The 18052-nt window shown below is 35.3% G+C and overlaps 2 protein-coding genes across 3 annotated transcripts in view; one reads left to right on the forward strand and one right to left on the reverse strand.

The window, feature by feature from the left end:
- The window catches only part of LOC131691069 (oxysterol-binding protein-related protein 9), a 241645-nt gene that overhangs the window by 179786 nt on the left and 43807 nt on the right, over window positions 1-18052 (reverse strand). The gene's annotated exons all lie outside the window — the stretch shown is intronic.
- Window positions 6233-7624, forward strand: LOC131691072 (elongation of very long chain fatty acids protein 4-like). The gene is made up of 4 exons (XM_058977238.1): window positions 6233-6726; window positions 6785-7122; window positions 7191-7330; window positions 7403-7624. The coding sequence occupies exons 1-4, from the start codon at window positions 6557-6559 to the stop codon at window positions 7616-7618; spliced, it is 864 nt and encodes a 287-aa protein (XP_058833221.1). The 5' UTR covers window positions 6233-6556; the 3' UTR covers window positions 7619-7624.

The raw sequence follows: 18052 nt of genomic DNA on the forward strand, positions 1-18052 counted from the left end.
ATTTAACTTTGCTACCAAACTAAACCAACTAGTTAGCAAGATTAGCTAACTAATGTAGCAAGTTAAATTCGGATACAAAATCTTTTCGTTTTGGAGAAGTGAGCGTGAGATTTTGACCGACGCTTCCTTAACGTGACGATTTTATTTTTATTTTTGAACTATTTACTAGAAATCAGTTACAACATTCTTGTAAAATATTTTAAGGTGTGCTAACACACCAACGCAAATAAAGAATAAATCATGTTTTATAGGATTATGAATGTTTTCGAAACCAGCATAGCGTAAAATCCAAACCCAACCCTTATTAGAAATTTGATCCATGTTTCTCATTTTTTTTATTTTTTTAATTCTTACATGATTTTTTTTAAATTTTGTTAAAATTTCATTTATCTATTTTTTCAAGTTGTGGATTGCATTTGTATTTCTAAAATTTTAAGATTCTGCCTTTTTATCTATTTCGATATTTTATTTCATCCATATTTTGACGTTTCTTACTTTTGGTTTTTTCTATCGCTATCACTATCACTTGCTTTAATTTATAGTTTTTTCTCTGTTATTTCATTTTATTCGCCATTTTTCGAGAAAATTCTGCTTTCTTTATTTTATTTTTCTTATTGTTTCATATTTTACTACCCTGCTTTTTATTTGTTTCGTTTGTCATTCCATCTAATTTTTATAACTTGTCTATGTAGTACATTTATTCTTATCATAGCCTTTTTCTATTTCCGTTTTTTTCATATTTTTTGCATTTCCATAAGCAATTTTACTTATTAAAATTCATTCCAATTTGTCTTATTGTTTAATTTTTTACCTTTCTCCTATTTTCTTCCTTATGTTTTGTAGCTTTCCGTTTTTCGTAGTTTTATTTTTCCCCATGATCGTTTGATATAATTTTATTTATTTCTTATACCTTTTTCTTAAGATTTTATTCGTTATTGTTATTTCTTCATTGTTTCCATTTAACCTATTTTGAAAGTACTTTTTCTGTTGACCATTTTCTAGTACGTTTACAATGATTTTTTTTATTTTCCTAAAAAAACATTTGATCTTTTTTGACACTATGTGCGCTTTTTCTTAATTTTACATTTAGTTCGTTGTTTCTATTCTTCAAATAATTTAATCCATTTTATTCATTTTCTTCGTGTTAATTTCTCCATTTTTTGTGTTTCAATAGTATACCAAGTTGGCTTTTTCCTACTATTTTTGTTTTCCATTTTGTTTGCTGCTCCTTTTTGTTCATTATCCAATTTTCTTTACTTTTTCGTCTTTTCATCATTCCACTTTTCCAGTTTTTCAAAATTTTCCGGTTCGTCCGTGTATTTTAATGTCTCTATGGTTATTTTATTCTTGTCTTTTATATATACTCCTCAAATTTTATGCATTCTTAACGTTTTAATTACTTTTTCTATTGCTTTAAATATGCTTTGTTTTAAATGTTAAATTTTTTTATGATTCTTGATTTATCGAATTTTCAGTTTTATGCATTTTTTATATTAGTGTTTGTATTCTTTTTAGTAGTTTTTCATTCATTTTCATTGATTCTTAAAATTTTTCCTGCTTTCTTATCGATTTTTTAATTATTTTCAACATTTGTTCAATAATGTTCGAATATGTTTTTCTTGTTTCCTGCTTTCTCTTATCAATTTTTATAGGTTTTGTTTTAGTTTTTCTCGATTAAACATTTTTTGACAATCGACATTGATTTGTTTATTTGGTTAATTTTGTTGTTTTTAGCTCTTTTTAAATTCTTTTAATATTTAGTTTTCCTATTGTTTTTTATCTTTTGCCGTTGATCGCCGTTTAGATATTTTCAATTATTGTAATTACTACATTTTTAATCTTTCCATTTCCGTACTTTTATAAATACTATTGACAAAAATGACGCTTTTCAAAGTCATCAAAACTGTCGAAAAGGTATTAAAAAACTCCCAAAGTATACAAAAGCTCTACGTTTTTTCCTTAATTGGCACTACAGACAACTAGAGCAAAAACTGGTACATAAATAAAAATTTCAGTGTACTATGCATAATATCAGTGAACTCCAATGGATTTCAAACATTATTTTTTGTACTCAGGCAATACACAGTGGCGGGGGCCCGTACGTTGGACCCCCTGGGCCCGTATTTTCTTTCTGCGGCCCTGACGAGATCTACAACCTTTAACAGACCACTACATTATTTTTTTTTCATTTTGTAACACCGTGTAATATATGTCTCATATACTTCATATTCATGTTATACTTGTGACATCACCGAGAGCAACTTTATTTTTGAATTCCCAAATTCTAGTGAAAATTTGACTTCTTCTGTAAGGATCTAGGTGCAAAAATTATCAGTTGCATTATTTAGAAAAAGGACGTAAGGATTCAAAATATCGTATAATATTAATAAATCATATCACGGAACTAATCATTTACAATTGCTCAAACGTGCACCCTCTCATTTTCTTCGTTTCGTGATAACACTCGCGACTCACATATATCCTGCAATTTTCCTATCCATTCTGAAGTTGTGTCATCAGATCTTGTACTAATCTGAAATACTTGTTAATATCCAAGCTATTTTGATGTGTGCGATGTAATAGTGTAGGTTTGGGAAGACAAAACTATTTTTGTCTGCTGTTTCCCTATAAATAGGACTTGCATTTTAGTGTAGACAAGAGCCACTCACGGCAAACAAATCTAATACATACATCAAACAATTCTACTTGGCAAATAAAATATACAGTCCTGTGAAACTGTGCTAACTATAACGAATTAATGTTCCAACCCTGCTTTCGCTTGAAGATGAGAATATCCCTTCCAAACGTTGCACTATGGGTAGACATGTGACCAAAAATCAAAACCTACATCATCTCCAATTTTATTCATTTCAATACTGAGCGTTTATATACACTATAATTGAGGAAATCCTTGGGCAACTATTTGACTTAACTGGGTAATATGGATATGTTTGAAGATGAAAATTTTGAAAAGACATTCTATGTGCGTTCTTAAATTCTTCGAATGTATGGATTCAGTTGTCCATATTTGCCTTGTGTTCTGAATGCTTCAATTGCAGTTTTAATGGCAGTCATAATTCAGTACACGCTTCGCATGAGTGCTCCGTATTCTACAATTAAGTTAGCGAGGATAACAATATGAGGAGAGTAGTTTTTCATTTTTGCCATACAACATCACTGTGCAGCAGCGAATGACACTGATTTGTACTAAAACCCCTAAAAATATGTCAATAGTTGTTGATAGGAAAACATTTTTATTGAAAGCTTCTCCATGATCCAAATACACGGTACAATTTTCTTTTACGTCCATAGAACGATAAAAATTAAATTTTTGACATTTTATGATGGGATAACGCGGATAACTTTTAAAAAGGGCATAGTCACACGAATTAACTGTTTTTGTTGGAATAAAACAACTGTCACGAAAACTATCGCATTTTGGAAGATTTAAATGTTAAATTCATTTTGATTTAAAATGATACTTAGAATTATATTCTGTAATCAAATTACAGTATTGTATGTCAATAAGTTTTCCATCATACAATCACATTCAAAATGTTTTTCTCTTTAGGTTTTTTTTGACAAAATATAACAAATTTCAAAAAATGGAGTTTTGTGAAAAATTACACAAATTTTTTTTCAGTGTATATTTTTTGCACAGAAATATTCATTTCCTGTAACTCGTGCTCAGAAAGTTTTGCTGTATAAAATAAAGTAATCGAACAAAAAATGTTTGAAATTAATTAAAATTAGAAATTACGTAGAAATGTCTACGCCCTTTTAAAAAAAATTGCTCTTGAGTCAAAATAATCTGACTGATTGTGGAAAATGTTTAGTCTTCCATGCCGGTGAAACGTGTAAAGTTTCATCGGAATCTAAGATGGTCGGTCACGATATTAAAGATTTTCAGACGGATGTTCGTGGAAGTCCTCTATGTTTGGTCATTCTTTTTATCCAATTTGTTAGTTAAAATCAATTCAATTTATTGTATCATTTACATTTTTATATTGTCTAATATTTGATAAGTTCGCGTTAGCTTAAAGGTGCTATTTTTTTATTTTAGCGATTAATTATTAACTAAGCGAAGCATTTTACAGCCATATTAAAACTAGGATAACTAAAGGGAGTGATTCAATTTTAGTAAGATTAGGGGGGGGGGGCGGTGGTTAATTAGGTCTATTTTTATAAGTAGAAGTACTGTTGACGAGATTATAAATATAACAACTAAAACTAGGAAAGACAGGGGGCAACAATTAGATTTATTTTAATCATTTTACGAATTTGATACTTTTTACATTTTTTGCTCTATTACCTTTTTAATTTAATTTGTTTTATTGATTTTTCATAATTTATTTAATTTATTAGATGTGCACTTTATACTCATCAGCACTCGGAACTGTGTTTATTAGACATTTGCATGAGTACTGCAAACTAATTAAATTTACAAATTCCAATTTCAAATCTGAAATATAAAAATTTCATAACATTCATTTCTCCAAAATGTTATTATTGGAGTCTCATTTTGTCGTTGAGAAATATTTGTTGTACTCGCTTTTATAGCTTCTAGAAAAAAATAGTTATGGAATTTATGTCGAAACGAATGTTCCATAACTAATTTTGTTATAGGTTTTGTGCCCTTGAACCGCAAATGTAATTTAACCTTCCGGCAGTCGCGCTGGTGCACTGAGTGTACGCTGCTCTGAAAAGCTAGCGAATCGTCTTTGGGCATAGGAGGCTGCTCGTTGAGCGAGCCATATGCGCGACTTCCGGAGGGTTAAAACAAAAATAGTCTTTACCTACATTTTTCTCCACTAAGGAGAAATATAACAAAGAGCTTTTAGAAATTTAGCAGTCTGTCGTTTTATGCAACGTGTTCTATGTTGCACGATCTACCTAAATCAAAGTAGTAAAAAATTAAAATTGAATACACCTCCAACTAAAAAATGTCCCTATATTCACTAAAAAAGGAAATATTGGGAAGCACCTAATACACTAGGTTTCGTTTTAATCGTTGCTATATCCAACTGGTATTCTAGCCAGCAATGAATTGCTCTATTATGGATTACCGGCAGCTTATTTACCGGATATCATGTTGCACCCGGCGGCGGAACGTTCGCATACAATGTCAGTCTAGAACTTTGCCATCTGAAAAGCTGTGTTAAGTGTTGGTTTATTGGGTTAATTCGACAAAAAACTGCTTTTTAAGCCAGGAATAGAGAAGTCTGTTTTTGTCAGTCATTGCGCGAAGGTTCTTTGGATACTTTTACTGAGATGAATCTCAATAGAGGCAATAGATTCTAGTGACATAAACATAGAAAATCATTCCATTTGTTGTTTGTAGCCTTCTGCAATGTCCCCATGAGAACGTGTAATAAAACCGTGTAATGATAAACTTACACTAATCTGTTTTTATATAGCTGGTAGCACATTCAACCTTGCAAACGCTGCATTTTTGCTAGTGAACTATGGCAACTGGCATTCTACATAGTGATGTCGTGAGGTAGATTCAAAGGGGTTAAGAACCTAACACAAGAAATTTCTTTCCACATATGGACTTTGTTGTCGTAGCTACGCGGCCAAGGCTTCTGGCACTGTACGGTTTTGAATTTAGTCTAAAATGGTAGACGGTTTGTTTGCTATACCACTCTCACCAGAATGCTCGTTTCTTATGAGTCCGTTAGTTTGCAACTTACCTTGGGTAAGGGAGGTATTATAGAGAAATTAGGCACAGAAATGATAATGACAGATACATGAAGATAGCGAATTGACACATTGTGTTTAGTCAGTTAAACATTGCTTATTGGTATATTACGCATAGCGTAGAACAGCACCATACTGTTAAATGCAAATTGCACTCTTCGATTGTTTACATAGCATGATGCCTATTCAGTAAATTCTTAGAAATCAAGAGAGAGGGATAGTGTGGTTGATAAGACACTCGTCTGATATGCACACATATGGATTCGATTCCAAATCCTACATAGAATTGCCTTAAGGTTACATGAGCTATAATCAGATGAAAGCGTTTATGATAAAGCGTATTTCCTTTGATTGTTTTACGTTCTTTAACTGTCTGTTTACTGTCCTATTACAAAGTATCTAGGCTACGAAAACTCAATTGGAAAATAATTTCCAAGATAGTGTTTCAAGGGAAGGCGTAGGATAATGGATCAAAATAATGCAATGATTTGGAATCTGTATTTAAGTGACCGGTACCTGGATACTAATGAAACGCATCAATGTGCGTGTAGTTGAGTATCCTAGCAGCGTCCGCCGTGCCCGCCGCCGCTGAGTGCGGTGTGCACAAAATACCATCTTCTCAGTCGCTGAACGACGAGACTCACGGTCGGACCAGTTACACGCTAAGAGCAGCACTGACACGAAGGGTGTTACGATTTCACTGATCAGCGAGCGACGTCGAGCGTGGTCGCCAGAGTTACGTCTGTTTACTCGCGGTGTTCCTGCAACAATAAGCAAGTTGGTTGCCGATAAAAAAGCCATCAAGTGTTCGGTAACCTCTGTTAACAATCTGTGAAAAGTGCGACCAAAGTTGACGATGGATCAAAACGTAACAAGTCGGTTTAGTGATTTGGAAAATTTCTACACCTTTCTAATTGACGACTTGGCCGATAAGAGGACAGACAATCTTCCGTTTCTGCATAGTCCCATGTGGCCTGTTTCGATACTTCTCCTGTATTTCGGAGCCGTGTACATATGGGTGCCAAAGTAAGGGCAATAATTACTATGTAAATATCGGTGATAATTAGTTTCGTTTGTTCCACAGTTATATGAAAAATCACAAACCCTTCGAACTGAGAAACTTTATGATCGGTTACAACCTTTTTCAAGTGGTGGCATGCTATCTGCTTATTCGACATTTCTTCAAACACGGTTGGACATTCGACTACTTGTATTCATGCAAGCTGCCGGATTACTCGAATGACTCGAAATCAATCGGTTTCATGTATGGGTCATATTTTAATTATGTGATTAAGACAATCGAACTGATCGAAACGGTACTGTTCGCGCTGAGAAAGAAGCAAAGTCAAATAAGCTTTCTGCACGTGTACCACCATGCTTGCACATTCTGCATCGCTTGGATCTTCGCGAAATACGTCGGGGGTAAGTTGAGTGGAAAGCGAGGATAAGCTGCCATTGATTCACACATACCTGATTTCTCCACCTTACAGGAAGTATGCTGACATACACTATCATCGTCAATTCGACAGTGCATATGTTCATGTATTCCTACTACTTGATTGCGATTTTTTCCAAACAATTGCCTTTCAAGTTGAGTGGCGTGAAGAAATTCATCACGGTGTTTCAAATCGTAAGTACAAATACTATGTCCGGCAAGTGTTGCATCCTCTGTAATGGATTTATTTAAATTTTCCTCTGATAGGTTCAACTAATCAGCATCTTGGCCAATGTTGGGTTCGCTATGCGCCGTAGCTGTCCAATGCCACCTACACTGATTTTCATCTACCTGCCGTATATGTTGATATTGTTGTCGATGTTTTTCAGCTTTTACGTCAGGACGTACAAAATGAACAATAACGCGCTGGGAAAGGTTGTAGGAATTAGCAGTAATGAAATAGAAATACGAAAAAAGCAATAATCAAAATTAATGCTTTATAATTTATGGAAAGAAATGTTCCCTTCGTGTGAAACCCCCTTCGGATGAATTTACCCCCGATGAAACTCAACAAACAGTCAATACACTAAAAGTATTTATATTACTGTGTCAATTCATTACGCATGTGTATGATTGCCATGTCAATTGCGATGGTACATTAGTCTTTGGATACAATATGGGGGAGTGATGCTCTTAATTCTTTCCTGCATTTGAATTATGAACGAAGCCTTTCATTACTGCTACCTTGTAATGCATCTGTTGTTTGTTTGATAGGCTTCGTTGTGATAAACAAGTGTGGTGAATTACCAGAACCCCGGATAATGAAAAACATGTTTAATCCAATCCAGCATTAGAGGTATTGTAGATTGAAATACTCTTTGAACATCTTCCAGACCGAATTATTGAGATTGGGAGTACGTTTTCAGGTACACTGAAAAAGCAAAGCTATAACCTAATCCCACCCCGAACGACCGAGTTTCGTATACCATTCGATTCAGTTCGTCGAGATGTCTGTGTGTATGTACGTATGTGTAATGTGTATCATGTGGCAAAAGATGTCACCTCTGTCACCACCCTGGTTGGGCCGATTTTCATAAACTTAGTCTCAAATGAAAGGTACAACCTTCCATCGGCTGCTACTGTTTTTTTTGTAGATCGGAGTTCTGGTTCCAGAGTTGCGGGTTTAAGAGTGCAGCCACAAATGTCTTTAAAATGTATGAAACGTCGAGATATGATGAAATAATAAAAAAAAATGTTTGAAAATCGCCTATTTTTGGACTATGATAGGTTTTCTGGATTTTAACAGGGACGTAGTTAGGGGTGTGCTGCGAGGAGTTACACCACAACCCGCCACCCTTTATATATTACACCACCCCTCACCCTCGTCAAAATAGTCCCTCTAAATTCCGGCTTCATTATGAGAGATTATAATTCGATTGGACAGAGTTCAGAACAGTTCAGAGGAATCATGTTCGTGGGGTCAAAGTTTATCCAACTAGATTCATACCATTCCAGTGCACCCTCAGAATGGTGGTACGAATATAAAACTTGCCAAAATAGTTTTTTCATTGCATCACAACAAAAAATGGCATGGCAATAAACATTTTTGGAGGATCATTTTCGTAAATTTCGCTACTTATGGTGCCTATTGTGACAAAAATTTCATTTCGTTGCCCACAAGTACGAAATGCTTCCTCTTTTACTAGATATCATAATTCTAATCACATACAATTCGATTCGGTCTACTAAGTTCACTGTATTTGTTAATCACGTATCGTAACAAAAGATAATCCTAAAAATCATGCTGGAAATCATGATGTTGCTAGAGAAAAATCAACAAATCCTGAAAATATTTTAGTATTTAAAATTCGGTCCATTATAATTATAGTATACTTACTCAAGTGAAAAATTTCGTTTGTGGTACACGGGCCCATACTTAAGCCCTTCATGCCTTTATTGCTATGTTGTTTATAAACAACAACGTTTTAAAACAGCTTTAGTAACTTTTAGTTTAGGCATGATTTGCTCACAAACACAGGTAAGACTATTAATTAGAACTATTGCCTTTCATTTGAGCACTGTCAATTGTCAGCAATACTGTTCGTGGATACGAAGTTATTGTAATTGGTCTGATTGGACTCCACAACAGCAGTGCAGCACTACAGCAGAGACATACAGCATCTGGTTGCAGCTTCTTCTGTGCGGAAACCCACTTTTTCTTCATGTCTTTCTCCCTGGGATTCTTGCACAGTGGTTGCTTCATAATTGTCCAGTATTTTTCAATGGGTCTTAGTTCCGGTGCGTTGAACGGGAGTTATGTGCATTGGAGGGGTTCATGGCACCATTCCAGGAAAACATTTCAATAGTGGCACGAAGCTAGATCCGGCCAGAAGCTCGTAGGACCCTGGTTTCCAAATTCGGTAGTCACGAACGGCGCACATCGTTTGCCACATGAGCAGGCCGCTTGCCAAATCATGTATTTATTGGCAAACTTTGAAAGTTTCTGCTTCTTCTGGAGATCTATGACAAAAGGTCGAAAGACAAATGGTCGAAAATACAAAAGGTCGAGAGGACAAAAGCCCGAAAGACAAAAGGTCGAAGAGACAAAAGGTTGAAAGACAAATGGTCGAAAATACAAAAGGTCGAAAGGACAAAAGGTCGAAAAACAAAAGGCCGAAAGACAAAAGGTCGGATAAATTTAAAGTCGAAACTAAATTTTTAACTTTTCGATTTTTTTTTAAAAAGTGCCCTTCCAGGAAGTAAAAATCAAATATCAGCCCATATATTCATAGATAAAACTTTAAAGGATTGGCAATGTTCTGTAGCAATCGCGTGTATCAGAGTTCAAATTGCTTCCAATTCAGTAACGCCAGTTCCCTGTTGTAAATATAAGCTATTCACTTCTTCCATCTCCTATGATGAAGAATGAATACCGGGCGGCTAGAGCTGCTTGCGTACAAGCCCAACAACGTTTTCTTTCTATGTCGTTTTCTTTTAGCTCTTTGCGAGCACTTTGGACTTACGTGCGATACGAAGTGCGCCGTTGAAACAAAAAGCCGGAGAAAGACGCGCCGCCACGTACGCTATACGCCGTCAGTCGGATCGGTAGCATCCGTATTTTGTTTCTGGTATGCTGTTCGACACTACCAGCAGTTACCGAAATTCAAGCTAGGACCTCAACACCTTCGGCGCTAGGCAGCCAAAAAACAGTCGCATCATCGTCGAATAGCTCGCATCAAATTTGGTGCAAACCGCGCGATACCGGCAGTCTTCGATATTTTAAAGGTGTGAGTGCGCATCGAAAGCAGCAGCGTGAGATGGTCGGGTCCTCGCCCAGGGTGACAAAAGTTCGAGCCGAATATTAAAAATTATAGCGTAGAATAGATTGTCCACCTGCACATGCTAGGGCCGTAAATCGGAAAAAATAGGAAAGAAATGTTTGAAGAAGGAGTATGTTGCGGCTGTTTCGATTCCTGCAGTTTTACCAATGTACTCCGGGTAGGACTGCTCGAGAAAACAGTCTCCACTCTTGTTTCGGAAGCTGGCTTATTATTGGTAGTTATTAGGTCCTCTGCCAGTGATGATAACCAGAAGTTGGTAGTTTATTCGCGATCTTTTGATTATTGTTTCGTGTCGTCAGATGGAGTACCCTTCGGCTAACCCGCCCTGAGGTTGGGTTTCTAGTCGGGCAACATTGAACATGACAAGTAGCCTCGCAAGAGGTGGCGTTTAAACCACTTGTAATCCGGTAAACTTTAAAGCAGATAGATCCGTATGTCTTGCAGGCTACAGTTCAAACAAAATGACTTTGTATTTTTGAAAATATCATTCAAGCTTAGAAAAAAAGTTTATAATATATTTAGAATTATATGTTTCTCAGTATACTTTAGGAAAACAAAACAACCGCTTAGCAATATTATATATAGAATTAAAATGTCGCAAACCAATCATAGTTAGTTAATCGTTTTTAAAGCAGAAGAGTAAAATAAATAAATAAATCACACTGCCGCCTAATGTGGCTACGCCATATAGCTTTACTTCGTGTGCTGTCCGACGTCGCTTCGCTCAGTTTGACCTAAACTAATTTATCGACCCTATGGTTGAGTAAGCCAGGCAAACGAGTGGATCCCAGTGGAGATTTGCTTGCAAGGGGCCACTGCTTCGGGCGATCCAAATATGATGTGTTGTACACTAAATCGCACATCATCACTGAGAAAGGAATATAATTGGCAGATCAATCATCATATAAAGAACAGCTCATGTTATAAAGAAGGAACCAATAAAAATTCAAATTGTTGTATATTATGATTAAAAAAAATTTATAGTAAAATTCAAGTTCATGATAGAATTCATTATTTGTTTACATTACATTAACACAACGAGGTTGACACATAATGAAAAACTGTTCGGTTAAATGAAGTTTGATATTCCACCGTTTAGAACCTTTGCGGCAATATGAATTTAAAACTGCAATGTTCACTTGCATGGTCTATTACCAAAAAGACTATATAATCTTACCCAAAAGTAAAAGAAACATGGCTGGATTTGTCGTTAGAATCTGCCGATGGGCTTTAAGGGCAGGCTGCAATGTGCTTCTCCATAGCTTTATTCACCACCAAAGTGTGGCAGTGTCTAAGCTAGCTAATGAGTACCAAACAGTGATAATAATATCTTAAGCCTGAACGCGATCCACTGGAGCTAAAAAAGACTAACGAGTGAATTCTGTCTGAGAAGGGACGGTGACGATTGGCTTATAATAAGCATTCTACACCCAATGGGTTCATTAGTAGGTATTGGGGCTGTGGCGGGGATCATGATACTATTGGGAATCTGTGATGACATCATCACAATACCTCGATGGCGGAGTTGTTAACGCACCCCACTAGAGATTGGGAGATCGCAGGTTGGATTTCTGCTTGAAGTCATATCTTTTCTTAGTGTGACAATAAGATGTGAGTCGTCGCCGTTTCTGTTCATTTTCCATTGGACACGTTCCTAAAAATCTTGAAAAAAAGGAAAAACATGACTCACGTCAAAACAAGGAATGTATGTAAAAGAAACATGGCGGTCGGATTTTGGGTGCTTATAATGTCATTTAGATTCATTTAGCTATTTTCATGCGAGACATAATTTTGAATTACTTGAATTGAACAAGGGCTTTTGTGTAACAACGATACAAAATTAGCCGACCTAAATTTGGAATTTTTTTAAATCGTTTAACATTCTTTATTTTGAAGGTGTATGAGTACAGAATGTAGCCTCTATTTTGTTTCTGCCTCTTTCTATTAAGTTGTCAAAATGGCGTTGAAGCAAGGAGAACAGCGTATATGCAAACACGCAGATTTAACAAAATCGCTGTAATAACATCTAAAAGCAACCGCTAGGAAAGCAGGATCAGAAGGAACCCGAAATTAGAACCAAACCGATCCAATCGAGATGATAAGAAAAACACTTCTGCTAAAGTAAGAACGTGTAAGTTGTACCCAAAAAGTAAGAATCATTATTTTTCAGCTCTTGCAACAAATTTAAATTAGTTCAATGGCTCACAAAGAAACAAAATTTTGAATAAAATGATTTTGACAAAAGGGATTTTTGAAAAAGTAATTTTACTGAAATTTTCGTTTTTATCCCAAAATTGTCATTCAAACAAGAGAAGTTAAGTGATTCGGTTGTACATAAAACGTTCTGGAATCAACATAGTCAATTTGAAATTGATAAAACAGCAACAAACTGATTTAAAAGCACCATATATAGTTGTTAGACAAATGACAAATGTGAGGCAAGACAGTCACTCCAAAATAATTGCTGTACAAGGTTGCAGAAGAAATATATTTTTTAATGTTAAATGAACATTTTTTACACCGACTATTAATTTATTGAAGAGTATGAATTGCAGCGATAAGACCTAGCTATTTGGCCAACTGAGCTAGCTTAAAATGAAATTTGGCAATTGGATTTTCTAACCTTGCGTTCAACAATCACAAGTTCGGGCATTTTTATACGGCGTCATAAACACATTACACCATGTATGAACAATGCTTAGATTTTAAATCACGTATCACACTTAATCGGTATGTCTGCTTGCAGCGGTTTATGATGAAAATCAAAACTATAAAATTCTCTCTACCAATCGGTATGGTTATTGCTGCCGGTATTTGTTCCAACCGACGTAAGCTTTAATAGTTTCCTCGCGGTTAGATATACAGCAATTATACGAAAGACCAATTGATTGAACAGTACCCAATCGGTTAATAGATGATCGATGCAGAAAAAGGCCAGCTTTGTAGCGTGTTTCAAATGTAATTTGTTCCAAAAGAAAACGAAAATTTTGACAATCCAATGTGTTACGGAGGAGAAGATATTACCGGATTCGTTGGTCTTTTAAAGAAGTGTTCGAGGGTTGTTTTTGGACATTTTTTTAAGAATCTGTCCAAATAGAAGACCACGTTCCGTAGTACCAAGTTCTATTTCTGGAAGATCGTGAAAAAGTAGTTCAACTAAAAGCAGGTCAAAGCAATTTTCGAGTAATTAACGACTTATGGTCCGAATTGAAGCAATCGAGGCAAAAGCACAGTTTAATTAGTGCTGATACTGGAGATGGTGCTCAGTACTGCTTGTTACGAAATGGCAATTGAATTGGGTTGTACAAACTTTTAGGCATCATGTGTGTTGTAATTTCTAGCAAATTGATTTGGACGAAATGGAACAAACTACATTTTATGAGTGCTATTTTGGTGTTCGTTGGCTAAAAAAATGCCCTATAATTTTCAAGAAGATTTTATGTGTCGAGCGACTCTGGCTTTATATTGAAAAACCATAAAGTATAAAATGTATGGACCCACTGTCCTGTATTTTCATTTGTTATTTGTGTTACGAAATATAAACGAAAAGGAGACAAAATGAAAACATACAGAATATCTTTCTTTTTATAAGAGCATTTACGTTCGTGTCAAAACCGATTGCAATTAATGTGACACAAATTTAAAAAAATAAATCCAGTAAAAGACGAACTGTGGATTTCAACTTCCCCGTCATCATAAATTCCAAAGATGTACTGTGAGCGAAAACTGACGTACTCCGCGCTTTTTAAGGTATGTCCTACCGAACTATTTGATAAACTAATTGATGTTCACGTCATGCCGTGCACCAGCTGATGGTGATGGTTCGCTGGTCAAAGAATAGAATTCCAATTCGGAGTACCGAAACCAATACAAATCGCTTCCGAAAGCCATAAAAGTCCGTGGACGGATCCCACGTCATCGTTGGCACACTTTTTGCATAACCAATGATTCGATAGGATTGCCGTTTGCTGCTTTCATGTACTGGAGAATAAGAAAGAATTCGAGACAGACAAATTTATGGCGGGAAAACAGTAATTGTTAAGAGTAGGCAAATTATTTCAGCTACAGTAAATATTGATGAGGCCTAAGTGCTGGGCGGTTTTCGTTTAATTAGTTCACTTTATTTAAGTTCCGCCGAAAGCTTCTATCTTCTATCAAATATTTGCGTTAATCACTGTAGAAGACCGACCGTGAATTGCGTTGCACATTGCGCGCAAATTAGATCAATTGAATTGATGATATATTATTTACTGTTAACACCCGTCCTTTGGTACCAATCTGGGCAGTTATTGCCATTAATTATACTTACTTCATATATGACTGATCAAGCGATCACGGCTAGTTTCCTGCCTGATAAATGAGTCAATCCAGTCATGTTTGATAACAAGTAGGTATGCATATAGACAATATGAAAAAAAGTTTTTTCCATACACACGCGATGCTTCAATTAAGTTTTCAGCCACATGGTGTGATAAAAATCTGTCTGATGTTCTAATGGATTTGTCCCATAACACGACAACGTTTTGACAATTTGTAAAAACAAATGGTCATTTACTGTAATTACATGGTCAATTACGGAAATATATATGTTCAAGAAGTTTTATGAGTGGCTATAAAATTAAGTGGCTATGAAGCTTAGAAGCAAGCAATATTAGCAAATCATGATAAAATGAACTAACCCATTCATGCCCTTCTTTTCCAAGTCGGGAGAATTTTTAATCTATATCTGCTGAAATATTGTGGGTGGAGAAACTAAAAAAAAACGATCCAATTCAAATAAGAAATATCTGTGCAGTGCTAGAAGTTTTTTACGGATTGATGCTCAGGTTGCATTGTTCTAGATTTAATTTAGTATATGAAAAAAATTTATTATAAATTTTTATAATATTTTACGTACATTAAAACGTACGTTATGTACACATTTATTTCAACAGCATTAATTGGGATCATCCCTGCAAAATCGCAACAGTATAAACCAACGAGTTTAAATATAATCGGTGCTATAGAAAACCCAGCTATTGTGAGTAAAATTTACATGAAAGTAGAGTTCAACCATTGATAAACCATACTGTAGACGATCAACATAGACATGAAGGGGTTAATTTTTTTATCTGTGCCGTAGTTGACATAACCTGATATATACGTGCAAGTAAAGACCTACTATCAAGGTGGTATCTAATGACAGGTTCGTTGTGTGAATTTTGTTTCTATAGGTTTTCATCATATACGCAGTGACCTCAAGACGGTCAAGCACACGATCGATCATACCTCAACAATGTTGAGGAGGCTCGGCGGTGGGATTATATACTTTCATTGGTCACATAATCTTTAAGTTTTCCTTTGATAAATCCAACGCAATCTCGAAGCTATCGGCAAAGTGTAGTCGTTAGCAAAAAAAAGGAAATTCCAAATAAAAAAGCACTACGGTGAATATTAGTAAAAACTAAGGTAGCGTGGCTGTCACTTGGACATCCTTCGACAAAGCAATCCAAACATTGTTAGGGTACACAAAGCGTTGGATATACTTTCACTGGCAGTTACGCTATCATTGAAAATTGAATTGCAATGAATGGGCGCAACAGACATTAATTAGATACAGTAGATTTGGTAGATGAATTATCGAAGATACGAGCGAGGAATTCATTTTCACGTTCATGACATTGAAAGTAACTCAGTCACAATGTTTTCATTAACAGTGGCCATTTCTTAAAAAAATATTGTCAAATGAACCATAACACTTTTTATATTAAAAAAAAAGAAATTTATTGAGCCAGGAAATGTACAGATTATTTTAAAATACTCATTTTAAGCTCCTTCTTAATGTTTGAATTTATAGTAGACAATACTTTAAACTTTTAAATGCGCATCAATTATTAAATTGTTAAATTGTTTTTCTTCAGTGAATATAGATTTTTTATATTGAGGATACAGATTTTCAACGAAATCATCAGATTTTCAACGAAAGCAGCTATGGCATTGGCTCAAATGGCAGGGCGATTTTTGTTATCATATTGGTTCTTAAGGTTTAACTGAAAGCTTGGAAAACTTACTTTAACTGAAAGCTTGGAAAAGGGGCTATATTATAAAACACGAAAAAGCCCTTTTTTCTCACATCGTTGGAAAAATCTTCATGAAAATCAATCATCAATACTCTACGAATAAAAAATAAACAGGAGAAAATCCCACTTTATAACAGCATTTCCAAGAAAAACCTGTTTTAATCCACCTAGTGGTGCAATTGCGTTTTTTTCATTTATCCAAACTATGATTCATTAGCTGATTTTGTTCAATAAAATTGTGGAAATGTGGATTACATTCTTATTTCACTTAGCACGCATCTCACTCCTACCACGAAAGTAGACGCTGCCTCGCTTTAAGGGCGAGGTGGGAGTAAGGGTTTCGGTGTGAAAAAAACCCTTTTTTGTGATTTTTTTAGAACCTTGCGTGAAGCGAATTGATCAAAACTTTTGTTCATTATAGTGTATCATTTCAATAACATTCTGTAATTTTTCTATGCAAAAATATTGACAAGCGACTCGGTGATGTTTTTGTAGAACATCTCTGGAAAAAACATGATTTGCGGTGTTACCTGCCATTCAAAAACTACTTAACCGATTTTTTTTCAAACTTTGCATACACATTCTATGTGAAAAATACCCAATCCCTACGTTGAGTTTTTGAGATAATTTTTCATTTAAGGGGGTGTTTACTTATGAAAAGGCGGAATTTTTCGTAAAAAATTGAAATTTTTATTTAAAATGTGTAAAAAGTTAAATGAGAAATTATCTCACAAACTCAACGTAGGGGTTTGGGTATTTTTCACATAGAATGGATATGCAAAGTTTGAAAGATATCGGTTAAGTAGTTTTTGAATAGCAGGTAACACTGCAAATCATGTTTTTCTGGAGAAGTTCTACAAAGAGCTTCGTCTCCGAGACGTTTGACGATATTTTTGCATAGAAAAATTACAGCATGTTATTGAAATGATACACTAAAATGTACAAAAGTTTTGATCACGCTTCACGGAAAGTTCTAAAAAATTCGCAAAAAAGTATTTTTTTGTTTCACATTGAAACTCTTACTCCGCTCCTTAAACAAAAAAGGGGAGACCGGAGTTAGAATCCGGGACTTCCGGAATCGTCGATAGTGGACAATATAACCAAAGAATGTTTGATTGGCAATCAGTGATCTAGAGTGGGAATCGAAGTAATTTGGTCACCATTTCAATAGTTTTTAGCCTCTGCGGCGTTACGATTTTACCGATTTATATGGGAAATTCCAGTGTAACCTTACTAACCAACCTGTAACTCCGGAACCAAGTGTCAAAACCGAATGAAATTCAGCAGCAGTCAATGGCATTACTGTATCTTTCATTTGAAATAAAAAAAATCGGTAGATAATTCGCTGGGTAAGGTGTGATATTAGCTTAGGAACTTGGCGAGTTCCCCGGAGGCATCATGAACCGTCATAGGTGGCCAATGTGGTCAAAGCTGCTTTGATTTATCATAAGTGATCCAGATCTGCAAACTAGAGTAATGTTGAACCCATTTTAGTATGTTTTACGTCATTTGGACAT

This window comes from Topomyia yanbarensis, chromosome 3, assembly GCF_030247195.1.
Source record: "Topomyia yanbarensis strain Yona2022 chromosome 3, ASM3024719v1, whole genome shotgun sequence".
NCBI lineage: Eukaryota > Metazoa > Arthropoda > Insecta > Diptera > Culicidae > Topomyia > Topomyia yanbarensis.

What these genes read in the sequence shown, in the direction of transcription:
- LOC131691072 (XM_058977238.1), top strand. Translation starts at nt 6,557, where the DNA reads ATGGATCAAAACGTAACAAGTCGGTTTAGTGATTTGGAAAATTTCTAC. An exon ending in GTGTACATATGGGTGCCAAA is followed by an intron (nt 6,727 to 6,784) that starts GTAAGGGCAATA and finishes TTTGTTCCACAG; the next exon opens with TTATATGAAAAATCACAAAC. An exon ending in TCATCACGGTGTTTCAAATC is followed by an intron (nt 7,331 to 7,402) that starts GTAAGTACAAAT and finishes TTCCTCTGATAG; the next exon opens with GTTCAACTAATCAGCATCTT.